A 22733-nucleotide genomic window follows, 5' to 3' on the forward strand; every position below is an offset into this window, starting at 1 on the left:
GTTCAAGTTGATTCGTACATCACAGAAATAACGTATGTGCTAAATAAAACACAGAATAGAGCATTTCTGAATTTGTATTAGTCAATCAATTTAATTCTCGTTTCTCAGAGAGGCGACAACCTACATCCCGAGTAATTGCGCCACCCTTAGACATTTTAGTAGAATTACAATAACAGACAGTATAGATTTAGTCATATTTGTTTTGACCAAGAACGTAAAGCGACAGTTCTCCCAAAAATGAAAATGTTATTTACACACCTTAATGTTGTTCCAAACCAGTACGAATTTCTTTCTTCTGTTGAACACAAAATACATTTCAAAGAAAGTTGGTAACCAGACAGTTAACAGTAGCCATTGAATTTTATAGTATCGTTTTTTTCAATGGCTGCCATCAACTGTTGGTTGGTTACCAACATTCTTTAAAATATCTTAATTTGAAGATGACATTTCAGAAGAAAGAAACGCATAAAGGTTTGGAACAACTTAAGAGTAAATGATGTTTTTAAGTGAACTATCCCTTTAAATGCTTTTGAACACTTCCACCATTTCCACCCAGGGAATGAAGTTATTTGGACATGCTTTTATATGAATCAGTTGTCACAATGGGAGGCTACTATTAAATTCCATATTATGAATTTGCTAAATGTAAACTGTAAAAAAAAAAAAATTATGAAGGCCAAAACAATTGATAAAACTAATGACCAAAAAAGATGAACAATTAATGACATTAATACTATTAATTACAAATGCCATTTGTGAAAAATACTCTGTCTGAATAGAGAACACAATTAGAGAAAAAAAAAACTTATCTGTTGTCAACATTGCAGTGTGAAATCTCAAAACAACTTGTATCTGCATGATTTTAGATCTGAGAACTACAAACAAAAAGAGAGAGAGAGAATGAGATAAGTAGCAAAAAAGTACTGGTTCCAGTTTAGAAAATCAAACATTTTAATATTTCAAATTCAAAGCAATCACCATGGAAACAAACCTTCAAATGGGCTGGTATGTGCATAATACACCACATTCAAAACCAGTGCTGCAAAACCAGACAAACTTGGAGAAAATCCCATTTCTCCACATGTATGGCTTCATTCAGCACATTTACAATTAGATATTTAATCCCCATTTAAACATTATTTTTTGTTGATACAGCACACACACAAGATAAATCATCATACTTTTCTGTAATGAGGAAAGTAGACAGTAAACCAACTGAGTTCACGTAAATAAAAAAGGGGGGGGGGGGGGGGGGCGTAAGCTGATTGAACTTGGTTGTGCTAAATTTGAGACTTAAGAGAATTAAATAAAACCTACAACTAAGTCAATGGAAAACAGTCAGCCGAAATAAACTCCATTTAATCTGGGCATTAAAGAAAGTTTCAACTTTAAACAGTTTTGGCAATGCTTTCAGACCAACTGGCACATGCTATTATACACACACACATACACACACTCTCTCTCACACCAGTGTATACATACACACATTCGTGTACACTTACACACACACACACACACACACACACACTACCTCACACCAGTGTACACATGCACACAGGTCCACACATAACTGTCCTCTAGAGTATATAGGAAGAGTTGAAGTGCATCAGTCTGTGGCGTTCATCCACCATACTTTAATTTAAAGACTCTAAAAGCAGGAGAAGCCAGGCTTCCTTCACCCTCTCTCCTGCTCGTTTCTCTCTCAGTTTATGTTATTTTACAAGGCCGATTTTCTTGGCTTCTGTTTCGTAGATCAGAAGTCTCCACATTTTTACTATAAACACTTCCGCTTCTTCATCCAGTACCTGTAGAAAACACATCCCTGATTATCCACACAGTAAAACTATTACTATAAAAACTCTATTACTTTAAAAATCTGATTTCATTCAAAAAAATGTAAATACTTCATAGTTTTTGTGGTTACTTACTGGTACTGGTATGAGAATAATAATAATTTGATGGGATTCAATAAGATTTTTTGGCACTGTGATAATGATAAATGTGCTTAAGTGTCATAAATCATTTCACAATGCAAACAACCTTAATGGTTCTACTATAATAAAATAAAATATAATGCGACATAAGGAATTGGGAGAAATTTGATTACTGACTTTACAAGTTTTGAGTGATTTATTATAGTATATATTAGGTGTGTATTTATTAGGTGTGTGTGTGTGTGTGTGTGTAGACACTTTTCCGTGTGCTATTTACCATGGCAACATCATCCAGAATTCCCTCTGGTGTGCTGTGAGCCATGACCTGCAATAAGACAAAAAACAAAGTAATGCCAAGAAAGGAGAACACACAACATTATCACCCAGATAGAAACACAAACATACCTTGGAACAGACAAAGTCAACTAGTGTGGCCTCCTCCTCTCCAATGTATTCTATGATTTTCTTATTGATCCAGGGGCGGATCCTCCTATCCATCAATGTCTGAGTGAGAAAAAGTGTAATTGATACATAGCATCTACACACATCATTGTTCAATATCTTGGAGTAATTACAGGCCACATTGTAGGCTTATCTAATAGTGTTTTCTCTCACCGTGTCCACCATGTTCCAGTCCAGTGGATAATTAAACAGCTCTTGTTTGACTGTGGGAATTTTCTCAATCAGACTCTTGATATGTTTTCGTTTCTCTTCTGTGTTTACACCAGGTCGTGTCCCCGTGACCTCTGCTCCATCTAGGCTAAGACCTCCCCTCTCATCCTCACTGTAATCGAGAGGTACTAGCTTCCTCTTCTTGGGAGCTTCCTCTGTCTCCTCATCATCAAACTTGTTAAAGACGCTGTCCACCACAGCAAGAGCCTTTCGTCTTACTGCCTGTGGCATTTTAGGACTTCCTGCAGCACCTGAGAGAAAAAAGTTGAATGCGGAAAAGAAGAAAACATTTTGTGATATAAAGATGATGTGCACGTGGCCATAGATGGTTAAATAGAAACATGGAAGACAAGGCCAATTACAGCTCTGTATGTAAATGTAAAACAAAAGACCAAATGCAGTTCAGTATGGAAATACAATGATGTCACCTGTCAGTTAGATATTAAATGCTGAGCATCGTATCAATGCAAGCCAGAAGATAAAAAAAATAAAAATAACTTATCACATCTTTTTGAATCAAGTTGCTAAGTGGTTCAGGTTGAAGTAACTACTGAAGTTTTCACTAAATCTTAATTTTAATATAAAACACTGTCCGAAAGATTAGGGTCAATATTTATTTTAATAAATTAATACTTTTATTCAGCAAGGACACATTCAATTAATAATTATAAAGGTTTCTTGAGCAGCAAATCATCATATTCAAATGATTTTTCAAAGTGGTGGCGCACACAGGTCCACTGGCTAAGTGCTTTCCCAGTGGGTGCCTTGGCTGGTTAGGTATTTGTCTATTTTTTTGTTTATTTTATGTACATTATGTTGGGCAAATAACACCTATGCATGTCTTTCAGACATGAGCCCTTGAAAATTGGACTAGGCCACGGACGCAGCGTTACAACAGAGTTTCTGTATATACACAAGATTCCAGCTGAAGTAGCGAGGAGCACCGGCTCTCTATGGATTACCATCCTGGTGGGGAGGAGGCGAAGGCGGCGCAGAGAAAGGAGGCAAAAACGAGGCTGTAGGGACTGCGCTAGCTAGGCTATGGAGGCAACCATTCAAAACACCGCTCCCCTGTCTGTTCCTCACAAACGACAAATAAAATGGATGAATTGCGCCAACAGATTGCAGTGAGCACCACTGTGAAAAACAGTTGCATTCTGCTGATTACGGAGACCTGGCTTCGTTCATCCTATTGAGATAGCAGGCTATTCAACCCAGTGTCATGACAAAACAGCAGATTCCAGTAAGAGCAGAGGTGGAGGACTGTGTGTATAAGTGAAATAAGTGTGTATTTATTAACAGCTGGTGTACAAACACAGTAATTGTAGACAGCTATTGTTCCCCAGACTTGGAGTATGAGACTGTTAAATGCAGGCCCTTTTACCTCCCAAGAGAGTTCAGTGTGGTCATGATAACTGCTGTTTACATCTCACCGGATGCTAACGCTAAATCAGCTATCGGACTTCTTTATGAGAACATTAGCAGTCAACAGAGCACATTTACCGTCCGACGCTCTGCAGATCATAGCAGGGGACTTTAATCATACAGACCTAAAGGCAGTACACCCTAAATTGTATCAGCATGTAAAGTGTGACACCAGAGGAGCAAATAGACTGGTCCAACATCAAATCCCACATCAGGCTACAGGGCTAGACCATTACCACATCTGGGTTAGTCAGACCATTTGTTCCTACATATGCCCCATGCAGGAAAACAAGACCCCATTATCAATAAGACTGTTGCAACATGGCCTGAGGTAGCCTCTCAGCACCTGCAGGACTGCTTTGATACAACCAACTAGGGGGTCTTTGAACATAAGGACCTGGAGGTGTTCATGGACAGTGTATTACGCGACATTAGGAATTGCATAGACACTGTCGCAGTGGACAAACGGATCCGGTTCTAACCCAACCAGAAGCCATGGATGACCCGGGAGGTCCAGCAGCTGGTAAAGGAGAGGAACAGGTCACCTTCAGGTCCAGGGCTCGAGCGAACCTAAAGAGAGGCATCAGAGAGGCCAAATCGCACTACAGGAGGGCGATTTAGGAACTCCTGGGCAGTAATAACAGCAGGCATCTGTGGCAAGGAGTCCAGCATCTGACCAACTACAGGGCCAACCTCGGAGCTGCTGAAGGTGACATCTGGTTGGCAGAGGAGTTGAACCTATTTTTTGCCTGTTTTGAGGTGACATCACCAGAGACAGTCCACAGCAGGTTACGTTTCACAGTGGAGGAGCATGAGGTTAGGCGCACACTGCGGGCCATCAACCTGAGGAAGGCTACAGGGCCTGATGGCATTCCGGGACGAGTGCTGAGGGACTGCGCAGACCAGCTGGCTGGAGTCTTCACCAGGATTTTCAACCAGTCCCTGGCCCAATCCACTGTCCCACCCTGTTCGAAGTCCTCCACCATAGTCCCCCTACCCAAGAAACCCCATATTTCCAGCCCCAACGACTACCGGACAGTTGCACTCACACCTGTGGTGATGAAGTGCTTTGAAAAACTTGTCTGGAGGCACATCACAGCACTCCTGCCCCGAGGCCTTGACCCCCACCAGTTTGCCTACTGAGCGAACAGATCCACAGAGGATGCCGTAACCACAGCCCTAAATACTGTACTGTCCCATCTGGAGCAGCAGGGGAGCTATGTGCGGAAGCTCTTTGTGGATTACAGCTCAATATTTAATACCATCCTCCAACACAAAGTAGTGTCCAAATTAAGGGACCGGGGGCTGTACCTGCACATGGATCAACAGCTTCCTCTCTGGGCGTAGACAGAGGGTCAGAGTGGGCCATCACACATCTAAGGCCTTAAGACTCAGCACCAGCTCCCCCCAGGGCAGTGTGCTGAGCCCATTGCTCTATTCCCTTTATACATATGACTGTACCCCCACCCACCACGGCCGAGGTGGAGCGTCTGACAATGTGGTGCAGCGATAACAACCCGTTTCTGAACACCGCAAAGACCAAAAAGTTTATTATAGATTACATGAAAAAGAAAACAATCATTCAACCACTAATCATAAACGGAGACTGTGTGGAGCGGGTGGCAGACTTCCGCTTCATGGGAGTCCACATTGAGGAGAGTTTAACCTGGAGCAAGAACACCTCTGAGCTGTTAAAAAAGGCACAGCAGAGACTTTATTTCCTGAGAGTACTGAGGAAGAACAACATCACACAGAGGTTGCTGGTCTCCTACTACCAAGCCTCCATAGAGAGCGTGCTGACATACTGCATGTGTGTGTGGTGGACCAGCTGCACAGTGGCTCACAGGAAAGCCCTCCAGAGGGTCATCAACACCGCACAGAAGATCGTTGACTGTCCACTCTTCACACTGGAAGAACTACACAGTCCCCACTGCCTCAAAAAAATCCAGAACATTCTAAAAGGAAAATTTCTAATCCAGGCCACCTCCTGTACGAACTGTGACAAAAACAAATAAATAGACTCATAAACAGCTTTTACCCATCTGCAATAACTGTAATTAACGCTGCTAAAGTGAACTGAACTGATTGCAGGTCTGGACTGTATGTATATATGAATGCCTGTCTGTTTTTTTTTAGATGCTATTTCTTTTTTCTATTATCTATTTCTGAAGGATCATGTGACTGAAGTAATGATACTGAAAATTCAGCTTTGCCATCACAGGAATACATAAAAAATATATATTAAATCAGAAAACAATTCTTTTAAACTGTAAAATGTTCCCAAAATTACTGTTTTGACTATTTTTGAAAAAAAAAAAAAAAAAAAAAAAAATCTTGCTGACCCAAACTTTTCAGCAGCACTGTACATCAGCTCAAATGCTGTTGTGACTGTAATTTAAATAACACACAGACCTAGTTTGAGACTGAGGCCTATCTTCGGCCGTGGCTCTTCTGTGGGTGGGGCCTCATGTGAAGAGTTCTCATGTGGAGCGATGTTGTCCCGAGGTGATTCGCTGATGGGTGTGAGGGGTGAGGCGTTCCCACTGGCTGAAGAGACAGAGGGTGCCGTGGTAATAGGTCTAAGTGTGGGCTTCAGGCATGGCTTGGCCTCTCGGTCATCATCATCCTCCTCCTCTTCATCTTCCTCTTGGTCAGTGATGTTGTTGTCCGAGCACGCCTCCTTCTCCACACCTCCTTTTCTCTGATGCTCCACACGGGAGACTGGCAGCACCTCCTCACTCTGCTCTTGCTTCAGAGGAGGCTGCTGCTGCTTCTCGGCCTCCTGCTCTATCTTTAAAGCAAAAAAACACACACAGTTACACATACACACATACACACAGATAAATGCAGACATAAAACACTCACACAAATACGTACCCTCTGAAGTTCAGCATCAGGATCTGGGTGTCCTTCTGCTAGGAGTCTCTTTCTGATCTCCTCCAACTCATCTTTCTCTCTTTTTCGGTCTCTCTCATCTAATTCCAGCTCTTTCTCCCTATCTCTCAATCGCTTCTGCAATGCACTGCCCCTGAGAGAGACAAACAGAGAGCAAGACAAGTAAAAAAGACAGGGTGAAAGAAGTCATTTTGGTAGGTTTTCTTAAACTATGGTCAGCTAAGATATTAAATAACAAGTCAATAATATTTTCACACTTTTTGTGTATTCTTACAAAAAATTACCCTGACAAGTAAAAAAAAAAAAAAGTACAATAATTTATATAGGTTTGTACCTGTAGTATTTGGGATCATCTCTATCATCATCATAATCCTCCAGGAACTCTTTCAGGCGCTTGGCTTCTTTAGTCTGAAGAAAAATAATGGGCTTTACTTGGGCATCATTTTCTCTGCCCACTAGAGTGATATATTGAATACTCGCACAATATAAGATGATTTTATGTGGCCGTTAAGTTTCCTGTGTGTGCTAGACTAATTTACTCAGGCAAGATGTGGCAAACATTTTTTTTGTAAAAATATGAACACTACAGTTCAAAACTTTGCATACAGTAAATAATTTATTACTTTTATTTATAACATGATATATAAATGTAATATTACAAATAAATGCATCATTACAAATAAGCATGCATCACCATATGTTCAACATTGATAAGAAATGTTTCTTAAGCACCAAAGCAGCATATTATAAAGATTTCTGAAAGATCATGCGACACTGAAGACTGGCGTAATGATTCAGAAAATTCAGCTTTGCCAAAAACTCGTAATAAATTACATTTTTAAATATATAATTACTGTATTTTTGTATTTGTACTGTATTTTTGATCAAATAAATGCAGTCCTAGTAAGCAAGACATTGTAAAAAAAAAAAAAAAATCTTGGCAACCTCCGCCATGATGTTTTACTTGAATCATTATGTAAAATACAATAATAATAGTTATTGTATTTATAATAGTTTTCATCCATTTATTCTTACCATCTCTTTGTGTCTTTCCTCCTCTCGCTCGGTTTCTTTACTGTAGTCCCTTGCTTTTTTCCTCTCTCTGATCTCCCAGTTCTTCAGGCGCTGTGAAAGACAAACATTACAGTATTTTCTGTGTTCGGTTTCAAGCACAATTCTGTTTGTCCTGTTTGGCATTTGAGAATAAAGGAGGTCAGATGATTTAGAAGCAGGACACAACAGAGCTCCAGAGACAGAAGCAGTGCTCTGGAAACGGCACAGATATTCTCTCACCACTTTATGGAGCCAAAACCTAATTATTTAATTTCAACATATATTTAAAGTAGATAAAATTCTTAATTTACAAAGAGCAAGGAAATCATGTTATCTGTGATGTTTCTTTATGGTGTTCTAGAAAGATAAAGATTTCAAACCTCCTGATAGGCTGCCTCCTTTTCACGAAGCTTCCTCTCCAGCTTCCGTCGTTCGTACGCCTCCTCCTCATCTTCCTCTCGCTCCCTTTTCTTCTCTTCTCGACTCTTCTCCCTTCAAAACAAAATCGCGCCCACACACATTTATTCTGTACATTAGAAACTAGCAATTACATTACTTACAGAAGATAAACAACACTTACAAAGGATATAGAGACAAAGCTTTTACATGATGGAACCACTCTTCGAAAAAAAAAAGTACTCTAAAAACACCATTAAAATGGGTTTACAAATATAAGAAGGTATTTTATATTCTTTTTACTTTATTATTTATATTTGTTTTTTGATGGACTGTGTTTTTGTTTTATTTACCTATATTGTATGTTCTTTTTATATTTTAGTGAATTACTGCTTTTTCATTTGTCCTACTTTACTTATAAACTATAGTTGCTTATGTTGTCTATATTCTGTCATGTGAAGCACTACGAGAAAAACTGTTTGAAAGGTGCTTTACAAATAAAGTAATTAAGGTTTGTTTGCTTCAGTTTTCCCTGAAGATAAAAACTATACATTTTAATGTGTATCATCTGAACTTTTAGGAGAACATTGTCTGTTTTCTAATCTCTTTGACATTGATAGAGATGAAATAATCCACTACATTAGAAAGAAAATTTGGTAAATGAGCAGTTGAGATCATGTGTTACCCCATTACCTCTCCTATCTTACGGCGGGGGAACTAAACGATCTTTGTGTTATCTGTTTGGGAAATTGGGCTCCTACCCCCATCACCTTCTGTGTTTTGGGGCACAGCAGTTTCCTGCGAGCCCATTGCTCAGTGTCCACTCAAACACATTGTGCTACTGGAAGACTCACCATCTGCGAGGTAGGCTATAGTGTGTTTGGATGTTCCCTGCCAGTCTTATGCTTCAAGGCATCGGACTCAATACTAAGAATGCACCAGAGGCCAGTCACGCGAGACTGGTCCACTTGGCAGATTTTTTTGGCAGCATGGAAGTTTCTGCAAAACGTGTCTCAATGGGTCCTACAGATTATAGAGAAAGGGTACAGAATTCTCATCCACCTTGAGTCAAGGGAGTACTATCCCCGATAGTCAGCCCATAGCAGGATCAGGCTGCTTTGGGGTTCAAGGCGTACCAGTATTGTGTTCTTTATTTCGGCCTATATTATCAAACCACACCTCTACAAAGTGCATGGATGAAGCTCTGGCTCTGTAGCGACTCAAGGTTATCTGTATTCTCAACTACATAGTCGACTGGCTAATTCTAGCAGTTGGAGGAGATGGTGGTACGGCAAAGAGATGTTACCCTCACCCACATGCTTGGCCTTAAGACGGCGCTCCAAGAAGAGTGTGCTTTCTCCACTACAGAGGACCACTTTTCTATAAGTAGTTTAGGACTTGACTACCACGAAAGCATATCGAGTCAATCCTTTTAGCCATAGACAAAATCAAATGATGGCAAGCCATCACTGTGAAACCGTTTCAGACTGTTGGGTTTCATGGCAGCTGCGTCCAACGTAATTCTTTTTGGCCATTTGGACATGTAGAGGTCATAATCTCTTGTGTCAAATAAATTGCCTAGAGAGGATGTCTGTATTTCTGAGGTCCTTCCTCCCAGACCTTAGAGGCTATCGTGTTCTTGTTCGCTCAGACAACACATCGGTAGTCTCGTACATAAATCATCAGGGGGTCTGCGGTTGCACCCTCTTTGCAGACTGGCACACCAGATCCTCCCGTCATCCCAGGACAAGCAGCTCTCCTTGAGAGCAATATACATCCCTGGGCACCTGAATCAGAGAGCAGACATCCTGTTGAGGGAAGGGCTGAGGCCCGGGCATTGGAGACTGCACCCTGAGGGGGTGGAGTTGATTTGGAAGGAGTCTTGTTTCGTTCCCTTCTCAGGGAACCATGGTTACAGTCGTAACCTAAGGCAATTTCATGACGCCTTTTAAAACAAGATGGAATGGGATTTCGCCTCACGTTAAGTAATGTGATGTATTTCCAAGCGAAATGGAATATAGGAAATGTCAATATACAGTGCCCTCCACAATTATTGGCACCCCTGTTTAAGATGTGGTCGAGGACTTTTAAAAATTCTCCCTTTTTTTTAAACAACATAGAATCCAAATGCAAAAAAAGAGAAAAATCCAACCTTTTATTTAAGTACATTACTTTGGTGGTAAATTTTTTTTTTAAAATTTAAAAAAATAAAAACTTCAAATCATGTGTCCCACAATTATTGGCACCCCTGATGTTAATACTTTGTACAACCCCCTTTTGCCAACAAGACAGCACTTAATCTCCTCCTATAACATTTCACAAGATTGGAGAACACAGAGAGAGGGATCTTTGACCATTCTTCTTTGCAAAATCTTTCTAGATCATCCAGTATCCTGGGCCCTCTCTTGTGCACTCTCCTCTTTAGCTCACCCCACAGGTTTTCGATTGGATTGAGGTCTGGGGACTGAGATGGCCATGGGAGGACCTTGAGTTTGTGACTGAACCATTTTTGTGTAGATTTTGCCACACGTTTTGGATCATTATCCTGCTGAAAGACCCAATGACGACCCATCTTCAGCTTTCTGGCAGAGGCCATCAGGTTTTTATTTAAAATGTCCTGGTAGTTCAAAGCGTTCATAATGCCATGCACCCTAACAAGGTTCCCAGGGCCTTTGGAAGAGAAACAGGCCCACAGCATCACAGATCCTCCACCATACTTCACGGTGGGCATGAGGTACTTTTCGGCATACACATCTTTTGTTTTACACCAGATCCACTTAGAGTGTTTGTTGCCAAAAAGCTCAATCTTAGTCTCATCCGACCAAAGCACACGATCCCAGATGAAGTCCCAGTGCCGCTTGGCAAACTCCAGACGTTTACGTTTGTCAGTGTTAGTGAGAAAAGGCTTTTTCCTAGCATGCCTCCCAAACATCTTGTTGGCATGTAGAGAGCGTCTGATGGTTGTTTTGGAGATTTTGTGACCCCAAGATGCCACTATTTGATGCAATTCTGTGACAGTGAGCTTAGGACTTTTTTTTACTTTTCTTAGCATCCTCCTCACAGTGCGTTGTGGCAAGATAAACTTGGGACCTCTTTCAGCCTTGTTTGTCACTGTTCCTGTTGTTTTAAACTTCTTAATGATTCCTCTAACTTTAGATATGGGCAATATAAGGTGAGTGGCTATTTTCTTGTAGCCATTGCCTGACTTATAAAGGTCATCACACATCTGCCTTACTTGAATGGTGTGTTCTCTTGTCTTTGCCATGTTGACAAATGGGTAAGAGAATTAGGCCTCTGTGTCATGTCATATTTATACCCCAGGGAAATAGGAAGTCATGAATTACTAATTAAAAGTTCCTAGATATCCTGACCAACATTAGCAACTACAGAAAATATATATTTTTTTAAAAATCAATTACATTTTTCAGCGGAATTGTTAGGGGTGCCAATAATTGTGGGACACAGGATTAGAAGTTTTTATTTTTCTAAATTTTTACATTTTTTTTACCACCAAAGTAATGTACTTGAATAAAAGGTTGGATTTTTCTCTTTTTTTGCATTTGGGTTCTATGTTGTTTAAAAAAAAGGGAGAATTTTTAAAAGTCCTCAACCACATCTTAAACAGGGGTGCCAATAATTGTGGAGGGCACTGTATATATATATTAATGTGGCAAACTGCACACTTTTATTAAGTAACGTGTCAGTCAAATTTTAAATACAGATGTTTGTAAAGATTCTAGTAATACACACCTTGATCTGCTTCTGTCTTTACTGCGATCACGACTTCTCTCTTTCTCCCGCTCTTTCTCCTTTGTTCTTTCACGTTCGCGGTCTCGTTCTCTTTCTCGCTCCTTTTCTCTCTCCTTCTGTCGCTCTCTCTCCCGCTCCTTCTCTCTCTCTCGGTCACGTCGTTCTTTCTCTCGCTCTCTCTCTTTATCTCTTTCTCTCCTCTCTTTCTCAATTTGCTGTTTTTCTTTCTCCTTCTCCTCCTCTAGTTTCTGCAGTTTTCCAGTGGGGAAAGAGAGAAATTAGTTAATGTAAGTGTGAGAACGCATATATAGAAAAAGAGCAAAGTTCCAGAATCTCCCTGGAAACAGAATGAGGTTTAACATAATCAAGCCAGATGAAAATCTCATGATTTCAGCACTTACACTCAACAGATGCAAACACAGTATTCCTCTTCCATAAAAAGTTTCATATATAAAGTTTCATTGTACACATTTTATTGGATAATTCATTAAAAATATCATCCTACATGATTATGGACTATTTTCAATATTTGAAATATAGAGTAATATTTTTTTTTTTCATTTTCCACTAAAGATACGTTCTCTCTGATCAACCTAAAACGATTTCAGTTGTCTGTGGCAGACATTTCTCTCTGTGGTCAGAGATTGCTTCATTGCCAGAAATTACATTAAAACTATACCTTAAGGAGGAAAGGTGGGTTCGTTCACATACACACAAATATACAGTGCCTAGAATAAGTGAACACACCCATGCTAAGGTTGACTAAAAAGTGGAACAAAAAATATATTTTGGAAATTGATCTTAATGCCTCAATTTTAAAAAAATGAGGAAAACTGCAACCTTTAGGGACACCAATTTTCTTTGTGAATGAATAATGTATCAGAAAAAAAAAATGTTCTTCCTTAAAATACAAGGTGCATACGTCTGAACACCCCTATGTTAAATTCCCAAACAGGCAGACAGATTTTTATTTTTGAAGGCCAGTTATTTCATGGATCTAGGATAATATCCATCCTGACAAAGATCCCTTGGCCTATCATAAATAAATAAATGTTCTTACTTAAAATACAGGGTGCATAAGATTTTTATTGGAATTAAAATAGCCTCACATCATCACACACCCTTCACCACACCTAGAGATTGGCTTGGGGTACTTTCCATAAGATCTAAATGCAAATCAAACCAGCTATTAGGCTAAATGAAATAAAACCATGTCAATCTCTAGGTATGGTGAATGGTGTGTGATGATGTGAGGCTATTTTAATTCCAATAAAAATCTTATGCACCCTGTATTTTAAGTAAGAGCATTTATCTATTTATGATACATTATTCATTCACAAAGAAAATTGGTGTCCTTAAAGGTTGGAGTTTTCCTCATTTTTTTTAAATTAACGCAAGACATTATGGTCAATTTCCAAAAGCGGATTTTTAATGAATCTTTTTAGTATAACTAACGTAAACCCTTTATTAGTATAATTAACTTTAGCATGGGTGTGTTCACTTATTCTAGGCACTGTATTTAACCATTCTCCCTACCAGGGTTGCTGTAATAACATTTATGTAGTCTGTACCAATAAGAGTTGAATTCTCAATATTAATTTCATTACCACAGCAAAACAATTATGCTTAATAAATACACTAGATTCAAAAGTCTGGGGTCAGTAAGATTATATTTTATGCCCTCCAAGGATGCATTGATTTTATTTTTTTAAATGATAAGTGAAATATTATTCAGTTTCTGTTGTAAAATCCAGTTCATTCCTGTGATGCCAAAGTAGAATTTTAGCAGCCATTACTCCAGTCTCACACGATCCTTCAGAAATCATTCTAATATGCTGATCTTTCCATTTTTTTTCTGGAAACCATGACACCTTTTTTAAGATTATTTGATGAAAAGAACGTTTTTATTTATATTTACGGTCGCCTTTTTACCTTAATTCATTATTGCTGAATAAATTAATTTATTTCAAAACATAAATACAAATCTTGTTGACCCAAAACTTTTAAACGGTAGTGTATATGTACATACACATTTATATACAAACATAAATATAAACACATTTATTTAAACAGTGAAAATATTAATATGAATATAAAATTACAATAAAACAATGGAAAGCATTTTATCCCAATTATTGGAGTAATCATAAGTGTTTGATTAATAAAATAATACACAGCAACATGGCTTACACAAAGATGTTTTTGTCCATTACTATAAAACTGACCCTTTTAATGAATACCTCTCCAAAACGTCCATTTTGACCAAGAAGTGACTGTTCATTCATACGCACCTTTCAGTCAGACAGCCCTTGGGTACCAATTTGACTTGCATTATTACACTTTTTGATGTTTGTATCAACCTGGTACACACCCTGTGTATTTCTCTCAGTGCAACAGTGGATTTTAAAGCAGTGTTCATTATTTCCATTCACTGATTTATCTTTAAATCAGTTTTGAAAAGATCTGTAATACACTGTACCATCCAAATACATTCACTTTGGCAAAATGAATGAAATCAGAGAGGTGGAGTCTCACCCAAGGGTCGTCTTCTGTTGTCCTTCAGGCCTCAGTCGACCAACAAATATAAACAAACACGAAAACAGATGCTGACCATCCAGAGACAGAGAGGTTACAAAAAAACTAAACGTTTCAAATAGCTGTGACAATAGAAAAGATATTGAATTACTACTATGGAGAGTGACTCTCTGCTCTGAATGGTGAACGCTGAGCAAAGAGGAAAGGTAAGGAGAAACAAAGAGAGATGAAAAGATGTGCACTAAAGAAGTGGGATTGTATGGAACGGACTTTACTTTCGATGAATTTTAACGAGCCAAAAATTTATTTTGATTAACTTAATAAAATAAAAGGTATTGTCTCAACCCGTTATCATTTGTTTATTCAGTTATTTTTATATCTCTTAATCTAAGGTGGGTCATAGACCATACTTTTTATTAGTTGAATTAAGTTTTGTTCAACTTTTAAATGTAAAACACGTCTTTATGCTAAAAAAAATCTGTCCATGCTCACTTTCTATCCTCTCACTGACCCTTAGGCCGTGTGTCCACCAAAGCGATTTCTCACCCAGCTGGCGTATTTTTTTCCCCAATTGTTTTCAATGAGAGAGCCGCATTTTTAAAACACCATGAGCGACGAGGAACTGAGAGTTTTTTTCACACTGATGTTCTGAGCGTTCTGCGTTTTTTTACAGGTCGCCGAGAGTTGAAGAATGTTCAACTTTGGGTAAAACGCAGCGCTGATCACTGCCGTCCAATCACAGTAGAGGAGGGGCGGGACAAATACCACACCGACCAACTGTCACAACATGCTTTCTGTATAAATGACAACAATCAGTAGAGCTAAATGAACAAAACGGATGAAAAATACATTTAGTATGAAACAAATTATCTGCAAAATCAGTTACAAATAAACCCTGCTGCGGATATTTTGTATCATAACAACGAAGCGTCTCAATTGAAAAAACGCTGCGCTCCAAGGCGTTTTCATCAGAGAAGTGGATAAAAACGCTGGATAAAAACGCTTTGGTGAACACATGGCCTTAGGGCCTTTTTTCCCTCCTGTGACTTTAAGACTTGTATGTAAAGGCCCTCTTCATATGTTCTGCTTACCTTATTAAGTTATTTTCTTTAAAAAAATTCAGCATTACATCTGTTTCCATCCTACAATGAGCTTTTATCTCAAAGTTGAAGGAAAATTTGATTTATTGTGATATGATTGTCTTAAATATACAGATTTAGACAAATTCATATATGTATAACTGTATCAAATGTAATGTAACAACAGAAAACACACAAAAGCAAGACGGGAACGGAGAGAAAGAGGGAATGAAAAAAGGCAATCTTACCTGAGCAATCTTCAGCTTTGTGTGTGCTGTGAAATGGCGCCCCCCTCAGACTACAGTGAAAAATACTGCAGTGGTTATTCAGTACTGCATTTCTCACCAAAACCACTCTTTTACACAGAGGAATAACAAAAGTTCACTGAGCTCTGCCCACACAACAACTTCCAAAAATACGGTTTATCGAGCAACTTCCGCTGAACACACACACACACACACACTCAGGATTACTGTTTTGTCTTCTGAGGTCAAGATATGAAAGTGTGTTACATTCCAGCGGGTCATTTTAACATTACAGCATCCTCAGTGCAGCATCTGAGGCCCAGAGCCAGTTGCGCCTTTGTTTATCCTCCAGAAGGGGGCGCCCAAGATATGAAGAATAGAAGAGGAGGCTCATACTTACATCCTCTATTCCAGCAACTTTTTCCAAAGCTCTGAGTTTCATCTTGCTTTAGTCACCATATGACCTCTACCGTAATGGTGGGGTTTAATGAACAGATTAGCTTTAGAGGGAGGTAACAAGTCGTTCATGCACTTTTTTTGTGTGGTAAAACTAGCCTGAACTGGTCCTGCCCATCTGCAGCCACTGTGGGAACAATCTAAGAGGCTTCTGTTCTGCCCTATCTTTTCTATAACCATTCTAGAGAACAGCTTCTAATGCTGTCATCTAACATTTTAAGCAACGATTTTGTTAGAGCTTATGCTTATTAGATGCTGCTAGATGGAAAAAAAAACACAACAAAAGTGGCATTATTTGTAATAAATGTCAATAATGATGTTTCTCGGATTAGAAAATTGCCCAGGACAGCTGTCTAAAATGGGCAGGTTATATCATAGTGGCACTACGGATTTATTGGGTGAATTTACTCTATTCAGGTGTCGTTTCAGTTATAATGTGGGTTTAGAGTACTCTAGATGTGGCCGTCTTCAGTCCACAGATTAGGTTAAGAAAAGAACAGAGAGAAAGGAGGACAAAAGGATTGTGTTACCTTGTGTGTGTCTCTGAATTTGCTTATCTCTCTGGAAATCAGGTCTCGCTTGTCATCCTCCAGCTCCATGGCATTTATATCATCCTGGGGAAAAGTATTATAGTAAAACCTATTAGTCCATCTTAGCAGAAGCAGATAGATAAAACCTTTTAAAAACATGACCTTTAAGAGCAATTTCAAGACCTTTCTAAAGGTCTTTCTAGCTCTCATATTAAGACAGATACGACTTTCTTTCATCTGTGTAACACAAAATTAGAAATTTTTAATAATCTACCATTTGACCCTTCTCATACAATTATAATAAAGGGAGACTGGCGCTTTCAAGCTTCAAACACAATCATAAATGCAGTTCATATGATTTAAGTGCTATATTCCAAGTCTTCTGAAGTCACATCATAACTTTTGAGAAAGTAAGTAAGTGTTACAGGTTTGGGACAACATGTGAGTCAATAAATGATGTCAAAATATTTGAAGCGAAACCATCTGCCAAATGTCCTAGTATTTCAGTGATGTCATTATGACAGGCCTGCCAGGTCAGTATGGTTAAACACATAGTGAGAGGCTAAATACCTCCTTCTTCTCTCTCCGTTTCTTGCGTTGATGGGCATCAGCATCCTGTGAGGAAGCTGAGAGCTCGCTGGAGTATTCCCGGATAAGACCGTCAATGGCACCCTTCACCATCTGATCACGTCGCTTCGTCTCCTCGTCCAGAACCTCTTCCTCCTCTTCGTCTTTAGGCTCTTCTCCAGTCTGAGGAGTCTGTATAGGAGATATGCATTTCTGTTACATGTGATACTTATCACTTTTCACAACAAACTCCTCCTAAACAGGGAAATTCTCTGGACAACTTTAGACTGACATGATCCAAAAAAGCTCTTTCAATCAATGAACCAGGTGAGGAGCATTCATATCACTCTTTAATACCAGTAATTAATATCTTTACTAAAATATATAGATATGAAATGGTGGCCATAAAATATTTAAGAGATTTCAGTTGTTTTCCAAGAGGACAATGACCCTAAACATTCTACTAACTATTCCCGAAACTACTTGCAACGGATGGAAACTGCTGGAACATTGGAAATAATGGATTGACCCCATCAAAGTCTGGACCTCAACCCCATCGAACAAATTTGGGGCGAGTTGGAAAATAAACTGGACCGATCTATTGTACATTCAAAGGAAAGCCTTTGGCTTCAGTTGCACAAAGCATGGTATAACATTAGTGTTGAAGTTCTGAGGATATAGACACTATGTCAGAGATTTTTGCTGCTATGATTACTGCAAATGGTGGACACACCAAATATTAAAGTTAAAAGTGGATAAAACAGTACAACTCAATTCATCTGATATTTGTTATGCTCAGAGCAACCATATCCATTTTTTATGAACATTATAAAATGACATCATGTTTTGAATTTGGAAGCAAGAAAATTCAATAATAATTTTGGCCACCACTGTGTGTTTATGTCTGTGTGTGTGTTAGTCAAGGGGGTAATCCATCAGCCGGAAGTTAAAGCCTCGCGGGAGCCGCCATTGTAGCAGAACTTCACCTGCTGTTAGCATCCCATTGACTCCCATTCATTTTGGCATTACCTTGACAGCGAATAACTTTACATCTGAGGCGTCCAAAGACTCCATTTGTCCATTATTTATTTCTAAAGAAACACGATAATGTATAAAAGGCTCCATTACCTTGTATCTTACATTATGGCCCCATAGAAGCAGTTTTTGTAAAAATAGGCTAACAACTGCATCATAACAAATCGACTCTCCGTCGCACAATTAAGAAATTACGGTATAGACAGGAGGAGAAGCTTGCAGGCAATCAGGGGGAAGTCACATAATATGATAACGAAAACGGTTAGTGAACTAAACTGAACAGTTTCAGTGCATCAGTAAGATCGTAGGAAGTAACAATACTGTACTGAACGAGTGATGTACAGTAGTATTGTAGTAGTGGGATGAGTGACGTTAGTCAGTAGATCAAATAAGTTGCATCCTAAAGCACCGACTATTTGTTATCCTGGAACATTCTTTTGTATTCATGTCATGTTTCATGTAGTTTAACTTGCTATTTCACTAGAGTTTACTATGTTGATCCGCGTTTTCGTCCGGAGTCGATCAGATTCACGTTTTGCCTGACGAGCTTGGGCAGATAAAACTTTTTTGTTTTTTATATTTATGTGGAGTTTGTGTTTGAGTCTGTGTTGTGCTGGAGGCAGGACGATTTGGGCTGTTATCAGACTCCATGTCGTCAGCTGAAGTGCCGTTGGTCGCATGGTTGATTGTATAGACCATTTCACAAGATGTAAACAACACTGGTCCAGAAACACTTCCTGTTTCAGTTTGTAACTGTTTTCTTTATTTCACATGTAAAGAAAACATCTTAAAGATGTTTGTTTAACTTTTTGATTCAGTTTTAAATGTTCTGTTGGTTGTATTTTATCCCAGCTTTTATGTAGTGTTAAAAAACTGAAACAGGAAGTGCTTCTGGACCAGTGTTGTTTACATCTTGTGAAATGGTCTATAGAGACTGGATAGAGACATGGTTGACTGGATAGAGAGGCTCGGGAGCGCGCATGCATGTCACATCTGATGGATTTCGACTTATAAATATGAATATTGGCCTTCAGAGGTAATAGCAAAACCCGAAAAGTGGATCATTGCAATGTGTGATTACAACCCCTTCAAACACAGGCAATAAAAAAAAGGATTCATTTTATAAAAAAAGTTACATATAGAACCTTTAAATATATAATATATATAAAATATATAAAATGTATTCCTGATGGCAAAGCAGCCATTATGTCAGTCTTCAGTGTCACATGATTCTTCAGAAATCATTCTAATATGCTGATTTGGTATTTTAGAAACATTTCTTAGCATTATCGTATGAATTTAGCGTTATTGTATCAATTTAGCAGTTAGTCCAGGAGGACATCTCACCCCGTTTCGTCTTCTCTGACTGGCCTTCCAGGTTTCCAGTTGAGCTTTGGTCTTTGCATCCACCTTCACAAGTAATTTCTTATCACCCACTTGAAGCTCATGAAGCAGTCGGAGAGCTCTTAGCGTGGACTCTGGCTCTTTGTACTCACAGAAACCAAATGCTACAAACAAGTAAAAATTGAATAAGTTCACAACATCAGGTGATACAGATGACACAAATTTAGATTTGTGACCTAGCTAAAAGTGTGACCTAGCGTTAGCAATGTTGCTTTATAGGATAGAAATACAGATCAGAAGACTCTTCAGAAGAATTCTTCAGAAAATGTATTCAATACATTTAAAAATAACCAAGTCTGTAAAAAATGGCATGGCTAGAGCTCCCCAAAAAGATGTTTCTTGATAATGGTGGACTAAACTACTGACAGGCTATATGCTGAGGGTTATTATAGTATTACTTTATACCTTGCAGTTTTCCAGAAGCCCCCTGAACTCTTTTCCAGCTGAGGACCAAACCACATTTCTGCAGAAGAGAAGACAAAAAATATGTAGAGAAAAGCTGACTTATGAAAATATCCTCAGCTACATGAGGAAGACATTCCAAAGAACATCAGGTCAAGTAATGGATGTGTCAATCAAACTTAAAGGGATAGTTCACCCAAAAATGTAAAACTTTGTCATGATTAGCCTTCCCGTGTCATCCCTTTCCAAAGTTTTTCATTCATCTTCGAAACACAAATTAAGATTTTTTGATCAATGCACATACTATATACAGATCACATCAAATATTGTAAATCTCTACAGTACGTGCTTGATGCTTGCTTGCGCATCAAGCAAGCACGATTGAGCTTCCATTCACCATATTTGATGTGCTCTATTTATGTGCACTGATCAATGGTTACAGTATATATTAATAAAAGCATAAATTAAGTCTGTTCATGATATAAAGCTTGTTTCTTATGAACTGCTTTTATGTCTTCATGAATTATTGAAGCATCTAAGGTTTTGGGTGAATGGGCTTTAAATGGAGGGATATCTTCATTTGAGTTTCAAAGAGGAGTTTGGAATGGCATGAAGGTGACTAAATGATGACAGAATCTTCATTTCTCGGGAGAACTAACCATTTAAAGGGGTCTAAAATATTTAATATAACTGTGCAGACAAAGTTTGTGAATAAAGTCCCCACACTTACCGCCAACAACTGCCGCACCAACATATCTGAGGCCTTTTCTGAGATGTTTCCCACAAACACTGTAGTGGTCGGCCCTGTGCTGGTTCCCGTACCTTCCTCTGGGACCTTGTTACGGGTGGCAATGGCTTCCTGAGTCAGCTTCTGAACCACTGGCACTGCAGTTTGAATGAACACCTGAGAGACATTTAAGAAACAATTATTAGCGAGCAATTTATAGCACGTAATGATTATACCTCGCTCACAGATCCATGCATCTGAATTTGAAACCATTAGAAAATGTAAGCATACTGCACCATGAGATCCTATGGTCTCTCTGTAATTAGAGCCCATGAACTATATAGTCTCTATTATTAAGATAACATCCAAATTTCTTTTCTGTCTTTTTTAAAAAGATTCATTTATTGGGAATATACATTCAAGTGTGAAATATGCAAATGCACAAGAAATAACAGTACGTTCCTTTTTTAATCATAACAATTAACAAGAAAAGGAAGAGAAAAACAAATAAACAAAATAAAATTAACATGTAAATTAGTCATTAGGGTACCCCATTTCTTGAATATAAATTAACAGGATGTTACACAGTACAGCACAATATAACAGAATATAAGAAAAGGTTACACCAACGTGTTCTCTCATCCTGGTAACAGGGTTAATATTCAAAACAGATATTTTGACTAAATGTTCGTTCTCAGGAACCCAAAACAAACATTTCAGCAGTCTCGGTACATACCGCTGGAGATGGAGTCATCATTCCTACAGGGACTGGCATTATTGGACTTGCTGAGGGAATAAATAAATAAATAAAGATTGAGAAAGTCATAAGCACTCCATATGGCTATATGAATATACATATCTCAACTCCATGACGTACCTGTAGGCACAGTGGTGGAAAAGCCAGAAAACTGTGTGGGGGAAATGCCAGGGGGTAACTGGGATATTTGGTTCAGGTGAGGAGGGAATGACATCTCTGCTGATACACTGATCTGTCAGAGAAAAGAAGTGTTTGAACATCCAAAGTCATATATTAACTGGGATTTCACTCCAAAATAAATACAAACCAATACATGTAACGTAGTAAACATAGATGCAAAGCACATTCTATATCAAAACTGCCTGCTTGATAACTAATGCATGTTTTATCTCTGTCCTGCATGAAAGCCAATTGCCTTTCCACCCAAGAGATTGTGCGGAAGAAACACAATATTTGCATCAACAGCCATTGCATCCACATTTATTTTGAGAGCAAAATAAAATCACTATACTCCATTATATCATAATTAAACTAGGAGGCCGGCTGGAAATTAAATTTAAAAAAAGCTCTGTATTAACAATATTGTTGATTAAGACTCACCAAATTCGGTTTTAGTATCTACTCCGCTGGAAATAACGTGACCTCCTATCTGCCACAGGAATGGATGTACAACTCGTTCAAAAAAATAACTAATGTTTCTCTTTTGATTTGGTCATGCGTTCCTCTGATAATAACGAGCATCCATTGAAAACACAAAGAAATACTGTCAGCGTCAGGAAAGGCAATTTAGCATGAAACTGGTGTTACAGACGGGCGGGGCTTAGTGACCTGGTATAGTTAGTTAAAATGATTATAATCATGTTTTAAGTCT

The 22733-nt window shown here is 38.6% G+C and overlaps 1 protein-coding gene across 1 annotated transcript; it reads right to left on the reverse strand.

Annotated features, from left to right (window-relative positions):
- Positions 1 to 933: 933 nt before the first annotated feature.
- rbm25a (RNA binding motif protein 25a) lies at positions 934 to 22635 on the reverse strand. Its single transcript, XM_039671952.2, has 18 exons — positions 22463 to 22635; positions 21983 to 22094; positions 21842 to 21891; positions 21109 to 21282; positions 20382 to 20439; positions 19920 to 20080; positions 17541 to 17729; positions 16971 to 17054; positions 12126 to 12373; positions 8360 to 8471; positions 7962 to 8051; positions 7261 to 7334; positions 6909 to 7059; positions 6444 to 6822; positions 2550 to 2857; positions 2340 to 2438; positions 2212 to 2259; positions 934 to 1805 (listed from the first exon to the last, which is right to left on the reverse strand). The coding sequence occupies exons 2-18, from the start codon at positions 22074 to 22076 to the stop codon at positions 1713 to 1715; spliced, it is 2412 nt and encodes an 803-aa protein (XP_039527886.2). The 5' UTR covers positions 22077 to 22094; positions 22463 to 22635; the 3' UTR covers positions 934 to 1712.
- Between the last annotated feature and the right edge of the window lie 98 nt (positions 22636 to 22733).

The sequence above is a fragment of the Pimephales promelas genome, chromosome 11, assembly GCF_988280905.1.
Source record: "Pimephales promelas chromosome 11, fPimPro1.hap1.1, whole genome shotgun sequence".
Taxonomy (NCBI): Eukaryota; Metazoa; Chordata; class Actinopteri; order Cypriniformes; family Leuciscidae; genus Pimephales; species Pimephales promelas.

What these genes read in the sequence shown, in the direction of transcription:
- rbm25a (XM_039671952.2), bottom strand. Translation starts at nt 22,076, where the DNA reads ATGTCATTCCCTCCTCACCTGAACCAAATATCCCAGTTACCCCCTGGC. An exon ending in GATGATCCCAAATACTACAG is followed by an intron (nt 7,060 to 7,260) that starts GTACAAACCTAT and finishes TGTCTCTCTCAG; the next exon opens with GGGCAGTGCATTGCAGAAGC. An exon ending in CTGATGCTGAACTTCAGAGG is followed by an intron (nt 6,823 to 6,908) that starts GTACGTATTTGT and finishes TTTGCTTTAAAG; the next exon opens with ATAGAGCAGGAGGCCGAGAA.